The following is a 27,497-nucleotide window of genomic DNA, read 5'->3' on the forward strand; positions in this document are numbered from 1 at the left end:
AAAACTAAGGCAAAGAAGAGTTATGCACACAGGTTACAAGTGGGCCAGGATTCAATCAGCAGTCTGGCTCCTGAGTCCTCTATGGCCTTTCTACATGTTAATTAAAAAAGCATTTGTTATCTGTGACATTAAAATTTTAAATGTAATTATTTGCGTTTTTCTGGGGGAGGGGGGTTGGGACTGTTCTTTCCTTGAAATAGTCAATAACAAAGTCAAATGTCAAGTTTTGAGAAGATCCATGACAGCTACTTGGGGGCTGTACATGACAAATGGTTTATTCAGTTTCATCAGAGCTTCAAGACTCCTTTCTTGACAGAGGGGAAATTACATTTTATAACAGAGCTCCATAAGACAGTGTCATATTTGATTTTAAGAGTATTGAACTTAGCCACCTTCATTTGTAAAATACCACTGGTATCATGCTTCTCATTAAAACCTCACCCTAGGAGACAGGTACTCCATGTCCCTAGGGATCCTTTTAGTTTAGTCCAGAAACACTGTTATCATCTTGACACCAGGACTTTCAAAGGGCCATATCTAGGTCTTTGACACAAAGACTCCTGTGCTATACACTTTTTTTTTTAATGTTTTATATAGTATGGTCACCTTTATTCCTTTTCTCTCCTGCAAAGCCCCTCCAGAATTAAATGTGCAGAAATTAAATGTGACTCTTTGGGTCAAAGGAGATACAAGTCTCAACACAAGAGTCTTGCCTACACAAACACCAGGTGAAATTACTATTCCAACAAACATGCCAAGGTAATCTCCCCAAAATCCATTTTGTGTGGTGACACAATTATACCAAATTTCCCTCCAAGTGCTTTTTAGAGTTTCCTTGCAATCCTTCAAAGATACCATTATTAGTTCTTAAGATGCTTGTTACACCGGTTACAAGAACAGTGTATTTTTAGGAATTCTTCAGGCTAAGTAGCCCCTTTCTGTTGTAATTTGTGCCATGTATTTAAGAAAGACTTCACCTTTCATTCTGTCCTACAAGTTCTACCCTGTGGCCATAAATTATAGAAAGGAAAACAGTGATCCTCCTGGGTTGGGAGGGAGGAGAAGGGGCAATATAAATAATTCTACTTCTCACCACTGTCCTCTTAAGTTTCAATTTGCCAAAATAATTAAAATTCATTAAATTAAAATTTTTATTTTCCCCCTTACCAAAAATTTACAAACACCTCTATACACAGCACAAACCCTTAAAATAAAAATAGTTTGTCCTTTAGGATCCAATTTCTTATATCTAATGGAAGAAGTACATAAGGATTTATTGAAACCTTTATCACACAGTCAATATTCTCTTTTCTGTGGAAATGATGAATGCATGTACACTGAAGCTTAATCACTAGATCAAAGCTGCCAGCTAGGACTTCACCACCCTTCTGTTAACACATCCTGGAGATTTTAAAAACACTTTATTTAATAAAAGTTAAACATACAAAAAACTGAAATTAACATATATCCTAAAAATCACCATCTTCCAGTAATAGGAAGACATTTTACTATGCATATTATTTGGCTTAAACTCAACTCAGGATAACTGTGATGTTCACTTAAACCAACAAATGCTGACAACTTGATCTAGTTAACAAAAATTACAAACTCAGCTACATGAACATAATATACAGGGAAATTATGGTCAGATTAATGCACAAGAAATACAGTAAATTTTTAATGATGAAACATTCAGTATTCTTGTTCATTAATTTAGCCTTGGTTTTTTTGTTTTTTGTTTTTTTACAAAAATAGTATCTACACTGTATACAGGGCTATACATCAGCTTTTTGTTTTCTTATATAAACATTACACATCCAAAAAATGGTACCACTACCATAAGGGAAAAATCAACACAGGAAAAGAGCAAACATTAAAAAAAAAAAACACCACCTTAGAAAAGGTAGCAGGTCCTAAACATGGTTTCTTATTACATAAAATTAAAACTCAGTGGAAAGAATGTAAAAGCTGAATCAATTTTAGAGATAGCCTAATAGGCTTAGCAAACAAATTATTGAAGGAAAAACCTCAAAACAAAGTTTGCCATTTACAAATTAACATATTTCTAGGCTTAATTAGGCAATAGCTAGGTTTACATTGAAGATAAAAGAGCTCTTTAACAGGTTGGTATTTTGCCTTGATGTTCCAGTGAATTGCTACAATATGTGGCAAGTTCAAAGATCTGAGTATTCCAAGTTAGGACTTCACAAAATGTATACACCATCCATTAAGTAAGGGCCTGATATTAGGAAGATCAACAATTCATCTAAGTGCTGTATTTATGCAGCATCTATCTAGAAAAGTTGCTTTATTCAACAAACTTTGAGGAAACTGTGGTAGTAGTAACAAAAGTTAAATGAATAGCAGTTATCAAATGCAATTTCTTCAAGTTTCATTCTATTGAAGTCAAACAAGGACGACAATGGTATCTTCCTTACTCATCTAACAAATAATTTACCTTTAGAAAAATATAAGGATAAAAAGGTAAATGTAAAGCCCTGCAGAGATGAAATCCAACAGTTTTTCTGATTATTGAGGCATCAAATGCCTGACATTGTATTTAGAGGTATCTTGATATTGTGTCATAGGTTTATCAGCAATTCCACAAGTTCCTACTCCAACTTTGCCCGTTACACTCTCAGGTGAAGCAAAAATACTCCTTTTAACCTAGTGGAAATAAAACAGAAACCATTTTGATTAGTTTTGGGGGAACAAAATTTCTATGATACACTTAAGTACATCAAGAGAACTGGAGTGCTCTTTTATTTTTTTTTTTTTTTCAACGTTTTTTATTTATTTTTTTTTGGACAGAGAGAGACAGAGCATGAACGGGGGAGGGGCAGAGAGAGAGGGAGACACAGAATCGGAAACAGGCTCCAGGCTCCGAGCCATCAGCCCAGAGCCCGACGCGGGGCTCGAACTCCCAGACCGCGAGATCGTGACCTGGCTGAAGTCGGACGCTTAACCGACTGCGCCACCCAGGCGCCCCTGGAGTGCTCTTTTAAATAAAATCTACCAGAGATCCCCAGCATATAAAGCAGGTTAACAAACAGGTAGGATTCACCACACTCCCTCTAAGGGTATGTTAGGTACCAAACAGTTTTTCAAATTTTAATTTATAGAAAGGTAAACAATCTAGATCTTTTGTAATTCCTGATATAAACTCTCTCATAGTGTTTCTATTGCAGAGACCATGGCTAATGGAGATATATTGCAATAAGCCAAATGGAAGATTGAAGAGGATGATGATAGCAAGACCCAGCTATGATCTTTTGAACCTATGTACCACATTTTTTCATTTATTTTTTAACGTTTATTTATTTTTGAGAGAGAGAGAGAGAGAGACAGAGCATGAGTGGGGGAGGGGGAGAGAGAGAGAGAGAGAGGGAGACAGAATCTGAAGCAGGCTCCAGGCTCCAAGCTGTCAGCACACAGCCTGACGCAGGGCTCGAACCCACAAACTGTGAGATCATTACCTGAGCCAAAGTTGGATGCTTAACTGACTGAGCCACCCCAGGTGCACCACCACCCCCCCGCCACCTTTTTCATTTTAAAGTTATTTTAATGATAGTTACACTTTTCAAGTTTATGAAGTATGATGAAAGGATTTACTAACCTGGCCTTTTTTGTTTTTAGAATAGGCTCTATTGTTAAACTGTTGCCATTTCACCTTCTGGTCCTCTCTTTCCTGCTCAAGTTCTTTTATTCTCTGTGCTTTTTTCAAAGCTTTCTTCTTTTTATATTCACGCTGCTGGGCAATCATTTCTTTTCTGTGTGGATATAACAGCTAAATGTCAACTCTTAAGATTTAATAGATGATTTCTTTAGAGATATTTAGCAGTGCAAAAAACAAAAACAAAACCCCAGAACAACAGTAACAACAACAACAAAAAAAAACCATAATAAACCTACACATTCCATGAATAGAAGCACTAAACATCAACAGTGCCAATCACCCAGTATTACTACGTAAGGTTATTTGAGATACACAGCATCCTTGGAAGCTTTCAAACCATATCTATAATCTATTACCCATTCAAATCAAATATTTAAACTCGGACTTTCTGAAATTTACATCACTTTTTCCAGATGTGTTTTAGAATGAGTTTTAATGTTAATAGAGGTCTAAACCTTTATCCTTTTCTAAATGGATAGCAAGTTTATGCTGCATTTTGCAAAACTATATAAAGAGATGCAATGCAGATAAAACTATTTCATCTAGACTAGAAGAGTACAGAACAAAGGAAAATGACAGCTTAAAATTCTTAAAAACAAAAACTGGGGTTTTCAAAAACACTCCTCTATCTAGGATCAGAGCCTAAAGCTCTCTCAATAATTTCTGCTCAGTTTACATACTGACTTCTCACCAACAGGATGATGAGGTCTTTAAAAAAGAGGCAATACAATCTAGAGGTCTTTGTATCATGTAATCATCACTATGAAGCTAAGGGTGGCTTTTTTACACAGATGTCAAAGACTAAAAATAGAGCGATGTTACATTGTTCTACGGTCTGATTTTTTACTTTTTTTTAATGTTTGTTTATTTTTGGGAGAGAGAGAAAAGAGTACAAGTGGGGAAGGGGCAGAGAGAGACAGCAACCCAAGCAGGCTCCAGGCTCTGAGCTGTCAGCACAGAGGCCGATGCAGGGCTCGAACCCACAAACCGCAAGATCATGACCTAAGCTGAAGTCGTACGTTTAACTGAATGAGCCACCCAGGCGCCCCTACAGTCTGATTTTCTTATTGGGATACTTAGGTGATCTAGTTTCCCCAAGCTCAAATATATTTACTTATGTAGCAACTTTTTAAAGTCTTGAGGGGCGCCTGGGTGGCTCAGTTGGTTAAGTGTCCAACCCAGGTCTTAAATTTCAGGGCCCTGAGTTCAAGCCTCACGTTGCTCCATGCTGGTCATGGAGCCTACTTAAAACAACAAAACTGTTGAAAAATCCAGAAAGAGAAAACTGTGGAAAATGTGTGTAAGTTTACTAAAATGTTAATTCTACCTCATATACAGGTCAAGCCATACACTTCTCTATCCTCCCACTGCTGCTCCCTGAGTTCAGGACACCATTACCTCACACCTGATCACTGCACTAGCTGCTTTCCCTCGGCTGTCAGGGATTATCTGAAAGCTCAACTATGATCATATTATCTCCTCTATTTGAAATACATCAGTGGCTGTCAAGCTCTTTGTGATTTGGCCTCAACCTCTAAGCTCTTGTCAAACCACCCATCTTCAAGCCCTATTTTCACTATAGGAATTTGTTTCCGTTACCTCTATGTTCCCACCTTGTTTTCTTTAAGTAAACATTTACTAAACTCTTACTACATTATCAAGAACTGTACCACATGCTTTATTAATGCTAACACTTAATCCTTAGAACCCTACAAAGTAGATATTATCAACCCTGTTTTACAAATGAGGAAAGAAGTTAAAAAGTTTGCCCAAGGTCATACCTTCAAGTTCATTACCTCCTAACTCCTTTTCTTTTCAAATCTCAGTTTAGATGTCATTTTCTCAAAGAAATTTGCCCTGATGACTAAAGTACAGTTTAGGTATCTTTCCTCTGTTCCCTTAAAGTACCCATTATGTTCCCTTAGTAACTTCTATAATTTACTATTAAAATTCTCCTTTAATTTTGTGTTTTCTTCTCTAGACTATAAACTCAATCAGGACAAGGTCCAAGTTGGTTGTCTTCACTATGGTATAACTCCAGCACATGGTTCAGTGAGAGGTACATATTATCTTCTTAATAAATGTTTACTGAATGCCTAAGTGGGAACCAAAATGTCTTCACTTCACCTAGGTATACACATACAATGCTGACCCTATACAGCTAATCTTCAAAACAACGATAAGGAGTATTTTAACATTCTCACCCTAATCTAGCCTGCGTGAATTCCACAGACTACCTCAAATACCAAAATGGGGAAGATTACATTTAAACTGCTAAAGTCAAAGTCACTTACTTTGACATGGGCTTGTTGCCACTGTCCTCCTTTGCCTTCCTTCCTTCTTCTACAGGTTTGAGGTTCAACAGTGGAGTCACTTCAGCATTGCCATAGCCAGCAAAGGTGATTGCAGCGGTGCCATTTTCTTCATCTATCTCCTCAATCTCGGCTTCATAACACCTGTAAAGATATCATGACTGTAAGCAGGTGAGTAAAGGTTTAGTACTCAACCTATAAGACTTACACTGCAGTGATTCAATTATTACGTGTGTCTAAAATGGAACTTCTGTAATCAGTTGGCTCTTTGGTAAAGATAATACAAACAGTAGTTGGAGTTAGCCATCTACTATCAAAAAAAAAAGGGGTTCCTAATCAAAATATTGTCAGGAAAGTCTCCTACATGTCTATTAAATGTGCTTTAGTCTATCTCTTTGAGAAAAGATATTTTGTATAGGAATAACTTCAGTGTATGTGCTTCACGTAAGTCTAAGATAGCCAACCATTCACTCAATTTTCAATCTGAGGAAGAAATTAGGATTATTTTTTAACTATCCATTCATTTTCCTCTGCTTTGATTTTTCTGTCCTTTAGGATCCAAGCCCACCACTGCCCCAAAATTTATTCTAAAGCTAAAAACTAAACTGTATTATAGTGGTAACCACCCAAGAATCAAATTGACTTTACAAATCATATTGGCTATACAGAAAGATTAAAACAGGGTAGTTCAAACTGAATAAAAACTTCTTACCATTGTATTTTATTATTTCATGTTATAGTTAGAGTTTTTTTCTACACTTACTGTCCATCTTCACTCCAGATTGCCATACACTTGTCTCCTACTTTCCATGAATGAGTGGGCTGAGTAGAAGCAAAACTGTCTGAACTTGCAAGAGTTTCAGAAGGCTGAGTTGACAGAAGGTCTTTGGTTAGTTCTATAACTTCCTAAAAAGAAAAAACAAAAACCATAGCATTATTTTTATAATTTGCTTATCACCTTTCAACAGGTTTTTATTTTGATGACTTTAGCTCTCCACCATAAAGCACTTATTAAGTACACTACATAAATCTACTTGCAGTTCGTAACGATACTATGATGTAGGTACTACGATTATCCTCATGTAGAAACTAAGATACAATATTTTATACAGTGGTGGAACTGGGATTTAAACCCACAGTTGCCTTTCAATTAACCTCAAATACTAACAGAAAGCGGCAGACTTGAGCTTATACCATTCTTCCTTTCTTTCTTCCTCTTTCTCTTTCTTTTTTTAAGTAAGCTCTACACCCAACATGGGGTTTGAACTCCTGACCCTATTATCAGGAGTCGCTTGTTCTACTGACTAAGCCAGCAAGGTGCCCCTACCATGGCATTATTTCTAAGTGCCTATTTTAGCTAAAGACATCTAATATGAGAAACAATCAATTATGAGGGACTGAACTAGATTCAAGATCACTTTTATCTTCTATCTTTTTCACATGTATTTCATGCAACTGGATTGTTTTACAGGGCATTATTGGCAGTAGTATTAACTCTCTAGCCAACATGTTCCCCACCCCCATCAAAAAAAAAAAACCCAAACCCAAAACACTTGAAGCAACCTTATTAGTAATACATATTTCTACTAAAGTATTATAGGCATATAGAAAAAGCCAGTAGTCTTCCTAGTCACTTATTATAAAACTTACCCCATCCAGATAAGCAAATTACCAGGTCAGATTTAAAATATTCTAAAGAGCACATTAGCACAGCTTCATTTAAAAGGAAAAAATAAATGTAACACACATAGGCAGGCAATACCTGCCTGTGTGGCAAATATTTTCTCTATTTCAGGCTTACACTTATTGGCTTCATTCAAGGGTGTTTGGTAGGGTTAGTTAAAAAACTTAAAAGATACAGTACAAATGGCCAGATTTTGCTACCTATCTGCTTTTTTCACTCCAGTGAAGATCTAGGTTATGTATTACCTTATATGATTTATTTTAAAAACTTACATACCTGTTCCCCCACTGTTGCATATAAAATACCTTAAAACATCACAGTGTTTTGGGAGAAAAAGTAGCAAAGTTAAACTCTATACTGAGTTTATGTCTCCCACTGAAGTTTTATAATAGTAGCTCTGGTTCAGTAGCCAAGAAGTTATATATTACCTCTTTCCTAAAGATTCTAAATCTTCCTGGCTATTTCTGAAAAACTAATATTTGAGCCTTCAAAAAAAAGGGGGGGGGGGAGTAAGCCCTTGGAGAAAGGCCTGTTTTGTAAATAGAAAAACAAGACTAACTCAGATTTGAATTAAAAATTCAGTATAGTATCTTAAATGACATTTTATTAGGTACCAAATAGCCATTCAAATGCCTTTTAATTAGATAATCCTTTGCAAATAAGGCAAAGAATTTCCAAATAAATAGATCAGGTACCATACAAAGAAGAATAAACTGTCCAGTCTTGTTTTTAATCAATTACTATTAAGGCCAGGAATATAATCCTTGACTCAAGAGCCAATACAATCCTTATCACTAAATAATTCCACTTAACTAAAACACAAACATGATTTCTGCATTTGTAGGTCTCTGATTTAGATTCTACCTCTCTTAAGACAGAGCATCTTGCCATTTTATTTTCCTAAGGAAATTACAGTTTCACCAAAGGGTCCTGAAAAGCTGTGCATGTTACAATAATTTTCAGAGCCCTGCACTGAAGTGACACTTTAAAAAAAATCCAGGGCTTATCCCTAGTTGTCCTTTCATTTTGCCATGTTTTACATACCCCTCCCAACAAACTATGAAGACCCTTTCAATGTTTTCTTTACATGTGCATATGGACCAAAGTATTAGAGAAACTATTTTATGTATGAGGGGGTTCTTAAAGGTACATACCATTAATTACTTTTCCTCCCCCAAGTCTGAGTTCTGAAACTGCTCCTTCATCGACAGATGGGCAGCAGTTACAGTAATCGGCAATTCCAGGAAGCATCAGATGTTGTGATCTACATATCAGCAGGTCAAAGGGTGCACTCAAGCACTCTGCTTACTGAAGGAAGGCGTTTCGGGGATGCAGAGAGCCACTGTAATATATGAGACAAGTGACTTGACCCCTGCCTCCTTTAGAACCAGTTTATTCAGCAAAACAGCCTAATAAATTGACTATTTTTGTGATTATCACAGACTGCCTCGGGAGCTAGTAAAAGCTAGCCTAGATTTTACTATACCTACTTTTTTAAGTGAAAAAAGGCAATTAGGACTTCAGTAGATTAATGTGCTGCCTGCTGAGTAACTGTATTCTATATGAAAGACAGTACATATAAATGTGGAAGCCTTACTGGCAAAATGAAGTCAATGAAAAAATGTAGGAAAGCACTTTGTCATAAATGAAAGGGGAAACAAATTCAAAACCAGGATAAAGACATTCCACTAAAGGAACACAAAATAAAGAAGGCCACAAACTCAGTCATCAGTCTGAACAACTTTTCAGCAAATATAAAAGGCAGAATTAAATATCCAAGGTATGAGGTATGGGATAACCCAGAAAATAGAGAAGAGAAAGAAAGGAAAATTATTTTTAAAAAACCCACGACAAAACAGGAGCTATAACTATAGTCAGTGGAGACAATTACTAGGTGGAAGCAGATATGTAAACACTTTTCAGAACTTTAATCTTCAATGACGCCTTCCATCTCTGAGTAATTTTCAGTTCCAAACAGACCTGTATCTAGTAAACCAAAATGAAAAATTTGTTTTCATGACAAAATAAGAGCAAAAGAAATCGTGATCACATCTGGACAGGAAAAATGTACTATATTACTACTATCTGAAGTTTTAGAACTTAAGCTTCTAAATCTGTGCTATCCAATATGGTACTCACATGTGGCTACTAAAATAAAATTAAGAATTCAGTTCTTCAGCTATCCTAGCTACAGTTCAAATATTTAATTGTCCCTAGTGGCTCCAGTACTACAGTAGATATAGAACGTTTCCATCATCACAGAAAGTTCTACTGTAAACAGTGCTGTTCTAAATGGGTATTTTACGGATAAATAACCATTACTAACTGAACCCTACATAAGCCATTTATGTGCTTACCACAATGCCTACCACAATGGTCTCTCTCCCTATAATACTTCCACTATAGATCATGTCATAGCAAGGCAATTCTGCCTGGACCCTGACAATTCATTCCAGAAACATTAAAAAGACCTCACAATAATGTTGTTTCAACCTTCACTCCCAACTCCCCCTCCACCAGTTCCACATATATCCCTCCTCCAACTGCCCAGGAAGCAATATACACAATATTGACAATAGTTTATTTTCTTCAAAGAAAAAAAGGACTGCTTTTAAGTTGGTAAAACAAGATGCATGCCAGGATTCTTCTTTGAAGCAAGCAGAAAGCTGGCCTAGGAATGGGAGAAACTGCTCCCAAAACATCTTTTTATTATTGACTGGCACTCTGAAATTCAGTGGCCTGACTTCTACATACTGAAGATGGGTCTTGTTTTCTGTGTTTTTAAAAACCACATACTATTGCAACTCAGGCAAGTTTATCCTAAATCTACAATTTAAACCTGAAAATATTCAACTCATTTTAATTATGTCCAGATAAATCCTTTCAAAGTCCTGTATCTGGACACCATTTCAAATAAGTTTCATTCATTTGCAGTTCTAATATCCCTAAAATATTAATTTTAATGGGCAAGAGGATGATAAAGGGAGGGAAAGAATTTAGATAAAGATGATTCAAGTTTTGTACTGAATCAGTAAAGACCATCTAACCAAAATACCTTTTAAAATTTTCAAAATAATCAGGTTCAAAATTTTAAGTTCTCAAAATTTTTTAAAATGAATACACATGTACATACATACAGTATTTTTATTAATCAACAATGTTCTAAAAAACAACAGATATTTACTATAATGGTTTTGTCTGTCTTGAAACCCCAATGCAAATTTTAAAAAGCAAGTTTCATACCTACGGAACTCTTCCATGACAAAACAAATTAAGATATCCTTTCCACATCAATTTAACCTCAACAAGCGCCAACAACTACACTGTAAAATCTACCCTTAAATTCAAGCATTATGTAACATTTATGCAGAAAACAAGTATCTCCTTAAATATTTTTATAATGTGTTTTCAATATAAGATGTTTACCTGCTAGCTTTGAAACGCACATACCCTCTTATTTCATGTTCAAGAACCTTGTGACATTAAAAAGAGCCCTAATCATGTTACATTTTTCTCATTTTTTTAGTCATTTATAAAATTCTTCCACATTTGTTTTCATTCCAGTACAATTAACATTTTTAATTCCACATTACTTTTGTCCTTTTAGTTACCTTTGAAACTAAATTTCTTTTGCCAGATCTTTAAAAATAAAAGTACTTTCCACTGTAAAGTTAAATCAACTCTGATTTTTAAAAAATTATATGAGCATATAAAATTTACACAACAAAGAACAATGCTTTACTCATTTCGCTGTATACAACTGAGGAGGCGGCAACCCTACTTCTGTGAGCAATATACACCTATGTGCATATACACGTTTACACACAAGGGAGGATAGCGGGAGAAACACTCCGAGTTGTGCTTTGGATTCTATGCAAGAAATCATCTGAAAAACAGAAATACTTTTTTTCAAACAATATAACTATTAGCGTCCTCTGATACTTACTTGTAAATCTTTCTTTAATTTCAGCAAATCTTCATTTTCTCCATTTCCAGACAATGCAGCTTCAACTTGCTGGAGTTGAGCTTTGTAGCTTGCCAGCTGTTTTGCTAGATCCTCTGACATCTAGAGAAAGTAAAAAGGGTAAGACCATGAAGACTGAACAAAAAACACCATAAAAAATAACTTCCCTGTCTGCCTGACTTAATCTTTACCAGTTTTGCTCCCAACTCCTTCATAGAAGTCATTGCTGCAGCTCACCATTACCTTTACACTTAGTTCTGAGAAAAGCTGTGAGCCAAACCCAAACATCAAGGCAATGAATTCTGCAGAGTATAAACTTGTCAGATAAATTCCACACAGAAACAGAAAATAAGAGCTAAGATAAAAGGGAAAAGGAGAATTTCTATTTTTTAAACTTGTGTTAACAAGGAAGACACTGTATTTGGCTGAGTTGTTACATCTTCACCAAAAAAAAGGGGGGGGGCAGCACTAATCGGTTGGAAGAGTCAAAGACTGCCGACAAAAATATTTTGAAGCACTAGAGAAAACTTCCAGAACAAAATACAAATAGCTTTTGGATTAACTACATAAAAAATTCTCTGTACACGAGCTCTTCAGTTAGCGTGTTTAGAACCTCTTCCCCACAGCAAACCAACCAACCAACCCCCCCCAAAAAACCAAGTCACTTAAATACTGTCGATGCAGCGTCTCCATCAGAGAAACCGCACAAATACTATCCCAGTTAGGCATTCTAAGGAGCGTGCCTTTCACCAAATCTGGCTCATTCTTCTCCGGAAAGTAAGATAAAAGAATCCTTTCTCGATTTACAAAGCAAACACGCCGGGTTTCCGAGGATCCTCCTCTGTGTTTACGATTCCCGTCCAACGACAGCCTGGAAGCTTGGAAGGGCTCCAAGGGGGCTACGGCGAGCCTGCCTGCTCTCCTCCCAGTCACCCAACACCTCGGGGCCCGCCACAACTGGTCCATTATTTCAGACCTCGACATGCAAACACAATCTCCAGGGAAACCGAAAACACAAACGGAGCGGACCCCAGCGGGCCCAGAGCCTCACACCCCCACCCCCCCCCCAAACACGCTCGGCACAGAACGGCCGAGGGCGTCCTAAAGAGGCCTCCCGCGTCCCTACCCCACCCGACGACGGGTTTCCGGGGTTAGCCTCGTTCGCCGCCACGACACCGAGGCCCGAGCCCCACCCGGGGCAGCTCAGGGCCCAAAACCCTAGCTGGGAGAGGTGGCCGGGCTCCCAACGTCCCTGCCGGCGCCCAGGCCTCTCCAGGGCGGCCCACTCCTCGGCCTCAGGCCTCCGCTTCAACTCGAGAGAGGCCGAGGCCTAGCGAGGCCCCGCGGTCTGCCTCACCCGGTTCGTTACCTTGTGTGGGGTTGGGGGCAGGGCGGCAAGAAGGGGTCGGGACGGCGACAGCGGCGGCAGCAAAAGGAAAAAAAAAAAATCTCCGCGGCAACAACAGGGCGACTAGATCTGAAACAGAACTTGCTCGGCGATGAGGGGGAGGGGAAAAAAGCTGGAGACTGGAAGGAGGAAAAGACAGAAGCGGGTGAAATCTCGCGAACGTTGAAAGCCTCGCGAAAGGTCGCCCTACTCACGCGATTCCCAGCGTTCTCTGGGCGGCCCAGCCTTACTGGCGTTAGGGACGCGGACTGGGCGGAGCTTCGTTGGAAGGAAATGGCGTAGGTGGGCCGCGCCAGGCGCCGGATGTAGGTCTGGCTTACCTCAATTTCTGCTGAGAGTCGAGAGACGTTACCTTTCGTAGGAGTTGGTGCCTTTGGGCCATTCCTTAAGTTCCCGAGGGAGTAATCGCGTGTGCCTTCTTAGACTAGTGGTGCTGGGAGTTGGGAGGAACGGCGTTTAGTGCAGCGTTTATACTAGTGTTGGTTCGCAAAATGTGGTCCCGGCAACCTAGTTCCTGGTAATTTATTACAAATGCAAATTCTCAGCACCCATCCCACACCTACTGAATCAGAATCTCGAGGTGGCTCAGCAGCCTAGTTTAACAAGCGCTCCAGGTGATACCAATGTCAGCCCAAATTTGACAGCCATCGATTTACCAAAAGCCAATTAAATTGTAGCAGAACCTGTTGGAGAAGAGGTTGATTTATTTAAAACCTATTTTGTTACAACCTACTTGGTTTTAATAAAGTAAATTGTATATAGGTTAATCTCGCCTGATAGGGAACAATCTCCAAGTTACAGCCTTAAATGATGAGCAGAATGATGTGAATACTTGCATTTATGTTTAAAAAGAAATGCGCATTGTCTATGTTTCTAATAATATATACTCTTTCTAGACGGATACATAAACCTATCTAGAGGTTTGGAATGGAAGCCAAATATTTTCACTGATTATCTTTTTTACTGTTTATCCTTTTAAAATTTTTTCCATACGTATACCGTTTGTTTGTTTTTTTCCAGTTAAAAAGAAAATCCTGTGACAAAGAGGCTATATGAATGCCAGGAAGGAACCTTCCCAGGAGAATTGGGGTCTTTTGCTGGACAGTTCAAGAAGGTCCTCCTCTCAGATGGGCTCTTTTGGACTGTGACATCTTGCTTTTAATGCCTTCTTGCTTTTTTGAAGGGGTCTTCTCTTTTCTTCTCTACATACACAGACATTTATCCCTCTTATTTAGTCAGATAACCTTATAGAGATGGAAACTAGATTTGTGATAATTGAGTGGCAATTTGTAAGAATTGAAAATGCTGCAGAGGGCAGCAGTGTGTTGCTAGAATTAAGAGGGAAGACGAGAAAGGATGTAATTCCTTAACATAATAGAAATTTGTTTAAAATATAATGTAGTTTTTAACAACTGCTTTTATTCTAATTGTGTACTTTAAGAACTAATGCCAGGAGGATCTTCCCAGAGTATAAAGTAAACTTTACAGTTGTGTAAAAATCTCTCAAATAAGAGAACTCTTAATGGAAACCCCCCCCCCCCCCGCATCAGAAAATAGGAAAGTATTTATTAGAAGGTCCTATATGGATTTCTGGATCATCTTGATAGCTTTTGTTTTCAGTATTGTTTTTAATCTCTGCCTCCTCTGTGCAACATAGATTATATTTCGGCGGGGGGAGCAATATAGTTTTAATTTTAGTTCCACCAAGAGATAGCAGTTGTATGTACCAGGCGTCATTCTAAGCACTTTACATGTACCCATTTAATTTTCACAATGGTTCAATAGAAACAAAACTGGAGCAAATATAAACTTTGACTAAGAGTGATACTTCAAATAAGGGTTCAGAATTACCATCTCAATTGAAGTGTGAAATCTACTTTCCTTATCTAACGTTCTCATTCAAATCTGATCATGTTTATTCTTCAAAAACAGCTGTATCTAAAACTTCTAGTTCTTTATTTTTTTCTTTTTAATTTTTATTTAACTTATTTTTTAAATTTATATCTAAGTTAGCATATAGTGCATCAATGATTTCAGGAGTAGATTCCTTAATGCCCCTTACCCATTTAGCCCATCCCCCCTCCTACAACCCCTCCAGTAACCCTCTGTTTGTTCTCCATATTAAAGAGTCTCTTATGGTTTTGTCCTCCTCCCTGTTTTTATATTATTTTTGCTTCCCTTCCCTTATGTTCATCTGTTTTGTATGTTAAAGTCCTCATATGAGTGAAGTCCTATGATATTTGTCTTTCTCTAATTTCGCTTAGCGTAATATTAACCCTCTACTTCCATCCGCATAGTTGTGAATGGCAAGATTTCTTTCTTTTTGATTGCCGAGTAATACTCCTTTGTGTATATATATACCACATCTTCTTTATCCATTCATCCGTCTATGGACATTTGGGCTCTTTCCATATTTTGGCTATTGTTGATAGTACTGCTATAAACATGGGGGTGCATGTGCCCCTTCGAAACAGCACACCTGTATCCCTTGGATAAATACCTAGTAGTGTAATTGCGGGGTTGTAGGTTCTATTTTTAATTTTTTGAGGAACCTCCATACTGTTTTCCTGAGTGGCTGCACCAGTTTTCATTCCCACCAACAGTGCAAAAGAGATCCGTTTTCTCTGCATCCTCACCAACATCTGTTGTTGCTTGAATTGTTAATGTTAGTCATTCTGACAGGTGTGAGGTGGTATCTCATTGTGGTTTTGATTTGTATTTCCCTGATGATGAGTGATGTTGAGCATTTTTTCATGTGTCAGTTGGCCATCTGGATGTATTCTTTGGAGAAGTTCTATTCATGTCTTTTGTCCATTTCTTCACTGGATTATTTGTTTTTTGGGTGTTGAATTTGAGAAGTTCTTTATAGATTTTGGATTCCAACCCTTTATCTGATATGTCATTTACAAATATCTTCTCCCATTCTGTCGGTTGCCTTTTAGTTTTGCTGATTGTTTCCTTTGCTGTGCAGAAGTTTTTATTTTGATGAGGTCCCAATAGTTCATTTTTGCTTTTGTTTCCCTTGCCTCCGGAAACGTGTTGAGTAAGAAGTTGCTGCGGCCAAGGTCAAAGAGGTCTTTGCTTTCTCCTGGAGGATTTTGATGGCTTCCTGTCTTACATTTAGGTCTTTCATCCATTTTGAGTTTATTTTTGTGTATGGTGTAAGAAGGTGGTCCAGGTTCATTTTTCTGCATGTCGCTGTCCAGTTTTCCCAGCACCACTTGCTAAAGAGACTGTCTTTATTCCATTGGATATTCTTTCCTGCTTTGTCGAAGATTAATTGGCCATATGTTTGTGGGTCTGTTTCTGGGTTCTCTATTCTGTTTCATTGACCTGAGTGTCTATTCTTGTGCCAGTACCATACTGTCTTGATGATTACAGCTTTGTAATACAGCTTGAAGTCTGTAAAACTTCTAGTTCTTTTAACCTGATATTTATTTTATTGAAACCTAGTAAGTAGGAGCACCTGGGTATTTCAGCTGGTTAATTGTTCAACTCTTGATTTCGTCTTAGGTCATGAACTTTTGGTTGGTGAGTTGGAGCCCCCTCATCAGGCTCCGCACTGACAGTGTGGAAATCTGCTTGGGATTCTCTCTTCCTCTCTCTCTGCCCCTCTCCCACGTGGGATGACAAAATAGACATTAAAAAAATAGATATTAAAAAAAAACTTAGGGGGCGCCTGGGTGGCTCAGTCGGTTGGGCGTCCGACTTCGGCTCAGGTCATGATCTCGCGGTCCGTGAGTTCGAGCCCCGCGTCGGGCTCTGTGCTGACAGCTCAGAGCCTGGAGCCTATTTCAGATTCTGTGTCTCCCTCTCTCTCTGACCCTCCCCCGTTCATGCTCTGTCTCTCTCTGTCTCAAAAATAAATAAAAACGTTAAAAAAAATTTTTTTTAAAAACTTAGTAGGTAGATAACATTTGAAGACTCCAAATTGTCATTAGAATATACAACTATTTCCTTTCACTACTAAAGAAAATTAAAGTATAGCAGCTGCCTTTGGAAATGTACCAACCCACTGCAGAGCACAAGAGTATGCAACAAACTGTTGGTTAACTGAGAGACTGTATTCTTTAGCTTAGCTTTTACTGCATCCCTCCCTGACAAAAGGTAGCCTCAGATTTGCTCACATTTTTTACTATCTTGACAAATGCCTAAAGGGATGAAGTAGAGACATGTACATAGACATAATAGCTGCTTGTGCCCTTTGCCTTCTTTAGTCATAATAGATGTTTTGAATGTTTGCCTGGAGATTTGCTGCAGGGCAAGCTACTGGCTTGCCTATTATGTATATATATATATAATGGATATATTGATATATATATCTATATATACATGACATATATATTATATATGATATAATATATATGTCATGTATATATTATACATATCTATTATATGTATCTTCTTAGAAGTATGTATTATATGTATATAAGTACTTCTTAGAAGTACTTAGTAAGTACTTCTAAGGAGTATGTATTATATGTATATATTATATATATCTATATATATATTATACATATCTATTATATATATCATCTTAGAAGTATACATAGGGGTACCTGGGTGGCTCAGTCGGTTAGAGCTGAACTCTTGATTTCAGCTCAGGTCATGATCTCACAGGTCGTGAGTTCTAGCCCCAAGCTTGGGATTCTCTCTCTTTCTGCCCCTCCCCTGCTCATTCTATCTCTACCAGTCTGTCTGACTCTCTCTCTCTCTCTCTCTCTCTCAAAATAAAATTTAAAAACCTTTTAAAAATACTAATTTTTAAAAAAAGGGATATAATTTCTCCCAGTGGAGAGTGCCCGTATCTTGACATCTAGATACATTTATCCATAAAGAGACAGCATTCCTTGGAAAAATGGCTGTTTTTAGGTCTCAGGCACAGAAAGTACAAAAGTATTTAGGTGAGCCTAGAGCACCTTGCCAGAAGGCGAGGAAGTATCCCAAAACTAATAAGATCACGTCAAAAGCTCATAGAACCCAATTTGACTCCAGTGGCCAAATGTGAGTCAAGTTGGGCTAAACAGAATAATGACTGTGATAGATTATCAGAGCACTGAATGCATTTTTAGAATCCCTGAGTCAGGCACCTGGGTGGCTCAGTTGGTTAAGCATCTGACTTCGGCTCAGGTCATGATCTCATGGTTGGTGAGTTCAAGCCCCACATCTGACTCTGTACTGACAACTCAGAGCCTGGAGCCTGCTTTGGATCTGTGTCCCTCTCTCTATACACCTCTCCCACTCACGTTCTCTCTCTCTCTCTCTCTCTCTCTCTCTCTCTCTCTCTCTCTCTCTCTCAAAAATAAATAAACATTAAAATCCCTAAGTCTAGAGTGATACTCAGAATCAAGGGTGAGGGAAGGGCCTTTTTTCTTTGTAGGAGAATGCTGGCCAATACCTATAGATGGAATAATAGAATTGGAAAAATCGTTATGTGCAGTCCCCAATAATTGAGGCAAAGATCATCAATAGAAGCTAAAACCCATCTTGTAAAGAAGTAGGAGAAAGGGGGATGTTTGCAAAGTGGCAGAATACCACGCCATAGATTACTTAATTATAAAGGGAGAGTAAGGAAATTCAGCAGTCACCAACTTAACCTAGTGATCACATTGAGCATGACCAATGGTGGAACAACCTGACTTTATAGTCCTCTTGACTTGATGCAACATGAAATAACAGCATCACCAATGAAAAGTCTGCCAAAAATGCTTAACCTGACTATAATCAATCCTTTTGACCCAAATTTCAATTTACAGGAAATATGGAGTTAGAGGAACCGATAAAATGACCCTGATGGAAGAATCAGATCCAGAATGTGAGACATTCCATAAGAAAATGCCTAAATTCTTCAAAAGGTCAGTGTCATTAAAAAGAGTGTGGAACTGTTCTAGATTAAGATACAAAAGACCTAACAATAAATGCAATGGATAAATCTTGATTGGGTCTTGGTTTGAAAAAGCTATAACAGAAATTTTAGGGTACTTTGGGAAATTTGAATATGGACTGGGTATTAGATGATATTGAATTACTATTAACTGAGTGTGAAATTTACTTTGGTTACTTAGGAAAATGGCCCATTCAGATATTTAGGGATGAAATACCATAACATCTGTAATTTATCTTTAAATGGTTCAGCAAAAAAAAATTGTATGGAATTTCATAAAATCATGTGGATGTGTGCATGAATATATGTATACTTGTGTGTATTTACACAGTAGTAGCCACTTATCCACGGGCAATATGTTCCAAGACCCCCAGAGGATGCCTGAAACCATAAATAATGCCAAACCCTATATATACTGTGTTTTTTCCCATACATAACATACTTATAATAAGGTTTAATTTATAAATGAGGCACAGTAAGAGATTAACAATAATAAATAATAAAATAGAACAATTATAACAATATTATAACAATATACTGTAACAAAAGTTATGTGACTGTGGTCTCTCTCTCTCAAAATATCTTCTTGTACTGTACTCACCCTTCTTGTGATGATGTGAGATGATAAAATGCCTATGCAATGAGATGAAGTGAGGTGAATGACGTAGGTGTTGTGACATAGTGTCAGGTTTCTATTGACTTTCTGACTGTACATCAGAAGAGGATTATCTGCTTGTAGACTGCAGTTGACCATGGGTAACTGAAACCGTGGAAAGTGAAACTGCAGATAAGGGGGGACTACTGTGTGTGTGTGTGTGTGTGTGTGTGTGTGTGTGTACACACATAGATGTATACGTGTATGAATATATATAGAGAGAGGAAGAAAGAATTAAAATGTGTTAGATGTTAAGATGTTAATGGTTATTGTGGAGGATATGTGATTTCATTGTACTAATCTTTCAACTTTTCTGTATGTTTCAAATTTTTCAAAATAAAAAGAGAAAAGTATTTGTAAACTAGCTAGTATGGTTTTAGGTGATCTTTGTCTGTGTGTGTGTGTGTGTGTGTGTGTGTGTGTTTAGGGAATGGTGGGGGAATCTCAGCAGATTGAGAAGATCTCTAGGAGCTAGAAGTAGTTTAACAAGCTTAGAAGTAATATGAGAGATTACAAAAGCTTATGTGATTGTCAGAAACAAAAGGCCATAGAAAGCCTATGGGTCAAGGTCTAGCAGGAAGATGTGGGCAGTGGAGGCTGAAGCAGTCACAGGAGCTCTTTGAAGGCCAGGAAGGAAAGCATGAGAATGAATTACTTTGACTTCCCCACATGCAGGAGAGAGTCCAATGGGCCTTGCCCTCTGATGTGGTGATAGGAACTTTTTTTTTTTTTTTTTTTGGCCCTATCTGGCTTTCTCATATAACAGCCTCCAGAGGTAGTCTTAAGATGGTCTTTTAAACTCGGGAGTTAATTGGATTCATCTGCATCACAGCCCTTGAAAATACCCTCTTTATCTGAGTGTTTCCCACCCCCATGTTCATGTTGACTATTTAACTTAGAAAATTTATTTAACTTAGAAAATAACTTAGTTATTGCAGAAACAGCCTGGAACATTCCATATCACTATTATTGTACAATGAATAATAGAGCATAATAGAGCAACCTTTTTTTTTTTTTTTTTTTTTTTTAGGATACTTACACCAGACAGCCTGAGTAGCCGGGGATATATGTACCCAAATGTAAAGAGGAAAAAGGAGACAGTGAACACAACTTCTTTCAAGCCAAAATAAGCCCCAGATTTTTGCCCCATGAAAACTAATGCACATAGTTTGATACGGTCACATTTAACCATTTTATTGATAATAGTGTCGGCAGTTGCAAAGAACTGTACAATGGAGGCCTCAATGCTCAAAGAACCCATTAGGTGGCAGTGGGGACACAGGCATCTTTTGATGTCTGATTACAGCCTGCCCCCGCCCATGCTTCCTCCAGTTATGGAGCCTTAGGGAAGTGACATCGTGGGGCAGCTTTTCAGGGGAGGAGATAGGGGAGGCAAACAACCAGAGAAAACAAAACAAACAAAAGTTATGGCCTATAGTATCCAACAGACGAGGAACTGTTGGTCATCTGGACTCAACTCCTGTTCTTGATTTTAACATGTTTTTATTTGTCCTTGTTATGATTCCTTCAGTAAAATAACTTTATACCTAAGTTCTTTAGATGACTTGTGTGCTGTTTACAATATCTCTGTGTTGTCAGTTTTTGAACATAAGCTAGAACGTGAGTAGGGAGTATGGCTCATTTTGCTTGGGACACAGTACGTTTAATACGTACATTTACAGTGACACTCTCATTCTCTGTAATGAGTGCTCATGAAAGGCTTTTTGTGGTCCTGGTACATGCTGTACATTGAGATTCCTGGGAAAAGGACTCTGACATTTCTTTGCAAGAAGTTTATTGGGGAGTGCCTTTAGGAACATCCCCTGTGAGAGTGACAGGAGCAGGGCTGGGCGGAGGGAGAAGAAGCTGCCACACATGTGCAGCCCATCCTGTAGGAGCTCCAGAGCTGGATGGCTCCTCAGAGACCCCCTTGGGACTTTATACCTACCCAACCCCAAATGATCAGCCAATACATGTGAGCTGCCCCTGTGAAGGGGGCAGAAAAATAATTCGGCTGGACACTGTCAGCCACCAACACTCCCTCATTCTGGGTGAATGAGCACCTCAGTCCCGAAAGAGGAATCTGGGCCACACACCAGAGTATCTACAGCAGGGGAGAAGGCCTACTTTCTCTGCATCACCCTTATTTTTAGGTCCCTCTGATGCTGCCTCTCCCACAGACGCTACCTGTATTAGAAACTGTGAAACAGGGGCACCTGGGTGGCTCAGTCGGTTAAGCGGCCGACTTCGGCTCAGGTCATGATCTCGCGGTCCGTGAGTTCGAGCCCCGCATCGGGCTCTGCGCTGACAGCTCAGAGCCTGGAGCCTGTTTCAGATTCTGTGTCTCCCTCTCTCTCTGCCCCTCCCCTGTTCATGCTCTGTCTCTCCCTGTCTCAAAAATAAATAAAAAAAACGTTAAAAAAATTAAAAAAAAAAAAAAAGAAACTATGAAACAGGCAGGCCCGAGTGCCGGAGTCCATCTGGGCACCCTCTGGAGAGAGGCAGTGCAGGGTCACCATGGCAGACCTGCAGCAGCTCCAGGTGCAGAAGGCAGTAGACTCTGCGGTAAAGAGTCTGGAGAGAGAGAACATCCAGAAGATGCTCATGTTCTGGTACAGCTGTTGTGAGGATAGTCGGGAGGCCATGCGGCAGGTGCACCAATGCATTGAGCGCTGCCATGTGCCTCTGGCTCAAACCCAGATGAAGAAATTCCAGGGCTGCCTGGCCCAGTGCACCATGCACTGCAGTGACAAAGCCAAAGATTCAATAGATGCAGGAAATAGAGGGTTTCAGGTGAAGTGGCAGCTGGAGACTTGTGTGACCAAGTATGTGGATGACCCCATGCACCTCATCCCAACCATGACTGAGAAGATCTCTTATCCACTGGGAAATTGAAGTCTTTGTAATTGGCCATCAAGGCTGACAGCAGTAATCCATTTAATTTTTTTTAATGTTTATTTTACTTTTGAGAGATACAGAGCATGAGTGGAGGTGGGGCAGAGAGCAAGAGGGAGACACAGAATCTGAAGCAGGCTCCAGGTTCCAAACTGTCAGCATAGAACCCGACATGGGACTCGAATCCATGAATCCTCAGATGGTGACCTGAGCCGATGCGGGAGGCTTAACCGACTGAGCCACCCAGTGCTCCAGCAGGAATCCATTTAAAAAGCAAAATGAGTTTTGGTCTTTGAAGTTTATGAAGAAATTAAGGATAGCAGGCAAGTTTGAGGCATGTGTCACTTGCCTCTACACACTGGTTCCTTTGTGTTTCAACCCTAGAAAGTGAAATGGAAAAAACTGGTGCTAAAATTTGGGTCTGAGATAGCACAGGAGAATTTTTGGTAACCTAAATTTCACATGCACTGGCACTAGGGATCTCCCTTGTACCAAGCCAGAGGCTTTAAGGTACAAGATTCTTCTTAGTATACAGGTACAAACAGGTTGCTAGGTTCCCCTAACCTGCCTATGATCTGGTGGAGTACAAGCAGAGATGTTTCTGTTGTTGCCAACCTCCTGTTTACCAGAAGGATCACCAAATCATTTTCTATAAGCTGTAAAGCAAAGTCCATGAGGTCGCTAATTTAGAAGGGAAAAAAGCTTTCTGGGTCTTCGTTTTGCTTGGTTTTGTTTTATATACAATGTTTTGTTTTATATATATGAAGTTGATTTAAGGTGCGGAGGTGGGAGAGGTAGTTTGGGTAAGAACTTTGAACAGTTCCTCGTGGGTATCTATTTCTGGCCATCAAGATGTGGATATGCATTTCTTGAAATACGTATTACATCTTTCAGCTAAGAGACCCTGCAGAAACAAGAGAAGGGATGTTACACTGGGTATGGGAAGCAGATCTCCCCTCTCACTGGCTGTCATGATGGGCCCTGAGCCTATCTGCAGCAGAACAACTGAACAATCTTGCTGTAACACTTTCCCTTGAAGGGAAAGGGGGTTTTGATTGCACTATGTACCAGTATCCAGGAGTGAACATTGAAGGAGAAACTGTTGCCTTCTTAATTAAGAGAGTTATTAGGTACTGAATTTGGAAAAACCTGGTTTTTATAGAAGAGAAGGAAAGAAAGCCTAAACTCAGTATTGCTTATTTAGCCCCCTGAAATAACAGAGCCCTATTGAGACAATCCCTTGGCAACAGGAAGGCTGAAGGAGAAAAAGTAAGCAACTCGGGTGAGCTGTGATTCCTTTAAAGCAAAAGATGGACAGCCACCCCCTCATTACCAAATAACACTTTTGCCTGTGGCCGTTGCAGTAAGCAGTGTTCTGCCCTTTATCATTTCATTATTTTTTTTCACCAATTTATTATTTGAAATGATAACATAGCCAATATTTGGTGTTTCAAGGTTGTAATATATGTTCCTAGTGGTTCAGCTTAAAAAAAAAAGGTATAGTTTTTCCTCAAAAAAGAAAAAAAGAAACTGTGAAACAATGTCACCTTCTCATTTTGTTTTCCCAACATTAAAAGCTAATAGAAAATGTCTTGGTACTTCCTGCAGATGATGTCATGTTTGTTTTAAATCGATTTCTGAGTGTGTGTGTGTGTGGAGAGAAATTAATATATAAATGCTAATATATATATATAATATATATATATAATGCTATAGGAGAGCTTGCTTATGCATAAGCAACTCAGATATACAGATTAAGTATTTCTTCCGTTGAAAAATTTTCCAAAAAATTTTGGCACAATTGGTAATTATTTACTCCAGCACATCAAAATCCAATAGGGTAAAATTTATAAACAGAAAAGCCATTAGGGTAAATTTTATTTTTTACAAAAAAGGAATACGTAATTTTTTCCCTTAAAATAGCCTCTTCATGGGGAGAAAACGATCAACTATTTATATAGAAGTTTTAAAATCTTTTAAATTTTATATTTTTGCCTGATTTTGTCTTCTTTTGTATTCTATGACACTGATGCTTACTAACTTTTTTCCAGTTTCAGCTAGAAGAATTACTTTCTTTCCCTTATAGTCATTTGACTAATTTGACCCCCAAATGTCTTTTGGATGTATTTCCCTTTCTCCATCCTAGTGCTATACAGACCAAGCTGTCATCATTTTCTCTCCTAGCCTGATGTAATAGTCCCTAAGAATGGGGTTCCTTCCCTGAGATTCATCTTCCACACTTGGCTCCCAGATTGATCTTCTGGAAACACCAGTCTAAACATACCCACACCTACTTGTGAAATCCCAACCTGTTAGCCCACCATATAAGGCCACTGGTGATATGGTCACAGCCTGCTTCACGTCCTGAGCACTGACCACACGTTCCAGGTACAAACTTACCTTGCTCTTTCATGTCTTACTGCTTTGCTCCTAGGTTCTGTTCTATGTCGCATGCTTTTCCTCACTTCCCTGTTTGGAAGAATATCTTTTTTTTTTTTTTAATTTTTTTAATGTTTATCCTTGAGAGAGAGACAGAGCACAAGCAGGGGAGGGGCAGAGAGAAAGGGAGACACAGAATCCAAAAGTAGGCTCCAAGCTCTGGGTGGCTCAGCTGGTTGAGCGTCTGACCTCCGCTCAAGTCATGATCTCTCAGTCCATGAGTTTGAGCCTCATGTCAGGCTCTGTGCTGACAGCTCAGAACCTGGAGCCTGCTTCAGATTCTGTATTTCCCCCTCTGTCTGCTCCTCCCCCACTCGTGCTCTGTCTCTCTCTGACTCTCAAAAATAAATAAGCATTAAAAAAAATTATATATATAAAAAAAGATCCAGTTCCGAAGGGGCATTGTGACTGCTCACCACCTTTCTCAGACAGGGCTTCTTGCTTCCCTCATCTGCTTCCTTTAGTATTTTTGCATATAGTAAGAACACCCTAGACTACTGGTGTTTAGAGTAGAGCTCCTTGGGGCATCTGGGTGGCTCAGTTGATTAAACATCCGACTCTAGTTTCTGTTCAGGTCATGATCTCGCAGATCTGTGGGTTCAAGCTCCGCATTGGGCTCTATGCTGACTGCGCAGAGGCTGCTTGGGATTCTCGGTCTCACTCTCTATCTCTCTAACCCTTCCCTACTTGTGCTGTCTCTGTCTCTCTCAAAATAGATAAATAAATAAAACTTAAAAAAAAAAAAAAGAACAGCTCCTTTAGGAATCATATGGAAGGGGCAAGGTGTGTCTGGCACTAATAGAATTCCATCTCCTTGAGAACATAGAAGAAGCAAACTTTTGACAGCAGTGAACATTATATTTGACTTTGGAGAATATTCTAAAGATTTCTTGTAATTAGCATTATGATATTTCTCTGACATGGGCATATAACCACATGACACTAGTTTCTTCATAAGGCTATTACTACTAAGGAATCAAGGTTTTGAAGCATTTTCTGGTTGGAGAGAACTTTTAATTGATCCTAATTAATGGTGTGTCTGCAGGCAATTGAAAGTGATTTTTACATTCACGTTTGCTGATAAGGATATAGATAGGAAAAAAAGGACTGTAATAGCTTGATGATGAGCAATTTAATCCATGTATCTCTGGTTTATTTTTTTAGCGTTACTGATTAGCTGCCTAATTTGTTGCTTTCTCCACAGGCAGAGGGAATTAGAACCAGTTAACCTGATAGTCAATGGAAGAATAAAACTAATGTAAGTATGACAAGAAAGGGACTATAATTTACAGATATATGTGGCCATTCATCTTGTGGTTTAGGAAGGCAGAAGTATTGAATGTGGAGCCCATGTTTTTTGGCTTTCTTTTGCTATGACTTGTAAAGTGCCCAGGTTAGGTCACTTTTTCTGTCCCAACGTTAAAAAAAAAAAAAAAAAAAAAAAGGATACATAGCTCCCTGCATCATCATGAGACAAACAAGTTGATGTGACTATAATAGCTGCCTGTAACAGTTTGTGAGCCCAGATTAAATGGTCTTGGGCCTCTTCTGGCTGTAATTGAATTTGTTTCGTTTTACTTGGCTTTTGCTTTGCATCACTCTCCGACCCCTGTTTTATGATCCAAAGAAGGCATGTCAACATGCTTGACTGGCAGGTGGAATAGTACATTGGACCCAGGATCTGTAGTTCTAGTGTGCATTCTGCCTCTCACTAGCTCAGAGACCTTAACTTGGGTCAGCCTGCATTTCCTTATCTATGTTTCCTTGTGGCCCTGAGACTTTGTGCTTCTTAGGTTTATGGGGAGTCAAGAAAGTTGACATATATGGGATGCCTGGGTGGATCAGTCAGTTCAGAGTCCGACTTCGGCTTGGGTCAGGATCAAACAGTTCATGTGTTCAAGCCCTGCGTCAGGCTGTGGGCTGATAGTTCAGAGCCTAGAGCCTGCTTCTAGGCCTCCCTCTCTGCCCCTTCCCAACTCACACTCTGTCTCTGTCTCTGTCTCTCTCTTTCTCAAAAATAAACGTTAAAAAAAAAAAAAAAAAGAAAGTTGACATATGGTCTTTCCTGATTAATCCAGTCCATAGACAATTAACTTGATCCTACCCCCATCTCTCCTTTCTCTGAGTTTTTAAGGAAGTATACCCGGGTTACACAGTCTAACCTGTATTAGTCCTCTGATGGTAAGCTCCTGTAAAGCAGGATTCCATGCATGAAATCCCATCTCATCCCCTCCCCCCACCCCCCCTCAGTCAACTCCTAGATCTAGGCATTTGTTGTGGATTCAATTAATACATGTCAGCTATAGGAGGAACCTCAGGGACTCCAGTTTTATCTCTTCAAAATTGACTTCTTTTACTTTGCAGAGAAAAGAAAGGTCATCTAGCATAAATTTCCTTTGATAGCTCCCCCCTCCAGCACATACACCTAAAAATTATTTGTGTTGACTCATCCTTGGAAAGATTGAAAAAATATGACTATGTTAAAATATAAATAATGTATATAACCAAAAAATTAGGCAAGCCACAAAGCACAAGAAGATATTTGCATTTAAGAATCAGTAACCAGATGGGGCGCCTGGG

General features: G+C 38.9%; 3 protein-coding genes across 13 annotated transcripts in view; 2 read left to right on the forward strand and 1 right to left on the reverse strand.

The window, feature by feature from the left end:
- The window catches only part of MXI1 (MAX interactor 1, dimerization protein), a 111,029-nt gene extending 84,692 nt beyond the window's left edge, over positions 1-26,337 (forward strand). For 3 of the 7 annotated variants that reach the window (XM_042960158.1, XM_042960162.1, XM_042960163.1), the window contains exons 7-13: positions 3,175-3,282; positions 5,658-5,735; positions 6,026-6,159; positions 11,643-11,756; positions 18,801-18,899; positions 24,663-24,866; positions 26,122-26,337. The gene's annotated coding sequence lies outside the window, so the exon portion shown is untranslated. The remainder of the gene's footprint in view (positions 1-3,174; positions 3,283-5,657; positions 5,736-6,025; positions 6,160-11,642; positions 11,757-18,800; positions 18,900-24,662; positions 24,867-26,121) is intronic. The other 4 variants (XM_042960159.1, XM_042960161.1, XM_042960160.1 and 1 more) reach the window with 4 other exon arrangements.
- SMNDC1 (survival motor neuron domain containing 1) lies at positions 220-13,309 on the reverse strand. 5 transcript variants are annotated; one of them, XM_042960165.1, is made up of 6 exons: positions 13,239-13,309; positions 11,619-11,738; positions 6,752-6,894; positions 5,971-6,132; positions 3,617-3,770; positions 220-2,667 (listed from the first exon to the last, which is right to left on the reverse strand). In XM_042960165.1, the coding sequence occupies exons 2-6, from the start codon at positions 11,736-11,738 to the stop codon at positions 2,530-2,532; spliced, it is 717 nt and encodes a 238-aa protein (XP_042816099.1). In that variant the 5' UTR covers positions 13,239-13,309; the 3' UTR covers positions 220-2,529. The 5 variants fall into 5 exon arrangements, with proteins under 5 accessions (XP_042816099.1, XP_007087252.1, XP_042816098.1 ...); XM_007087190.3 differs by lacking the exon at positions 13,239-13,309 and adding an exon at positions 13,006-13,232; XM_042960164.1 differs by lacking the exon at positions 13,239-13,309 and adding an exon at positions 12,380-12,457.
- Positions 22,041-22,568, forward strand: LOC102949907 (protein FAM136A-like). The gene has a single exon (XM_042960168.1). The coding sequence runs from the start codon at positions 22,101-22,103 to the stop codon at positions 22,476-22,478; it is 378 nt and encodes a 125-aa protein (XP_042816102.1). The 5' UTR covers positions 22,041-22,100; the 3' UTR covers positions 22,479-22,568.
- Positions 26,338-27,497: the final 1,160 nt, after the last annotated feature.

The sequence above is a fragment of the Panthera tigris genome, chromosome D2 (genome assembly GCF_018350195.1).
Source record: "Panthera tigris isolate Pti1 chromosome D2, P.tigris_Pti1_mat1.1, whole genome shotgun sequence".
In the NCBI taxonomy this organism is placed as follows: Eukaryota; Metazoa; Chordata; class Mammalia; order Carnivora; family Felidae; genus Panthera; species Panthera tigris.

Coding starts and splice junctions, on each gene's coding strand:
- LOC102949907 (XM_042960168.1), top strand. CDS start 22,101: ATGGCAGACCTGCAGCAGCTCCAGGTGCAGAAGGCAGTAGACTCTGCG.
- SMNDC1 (XM_042960165.1), bottom strand. CDS start 11,738: ATGTCAGAGGATCTAGCAAAACAGCTGGCAAGCTACAAAGCTCAACTC. Junction 6,895..11,618: donor AATTAAAGAAAGATTTACAA/GTAAGTATCAGA, acceptor TTTTCTTTTTAG/GAAGTTATAGAACTAACCAA. Junction 2,668..3,616: donor CTAAAAACAAAAAAGGCCAG/GTTAGTAAATCC, acceptor TATTTCCACTAG/GTTAAAAGGAGTATTTTTGC.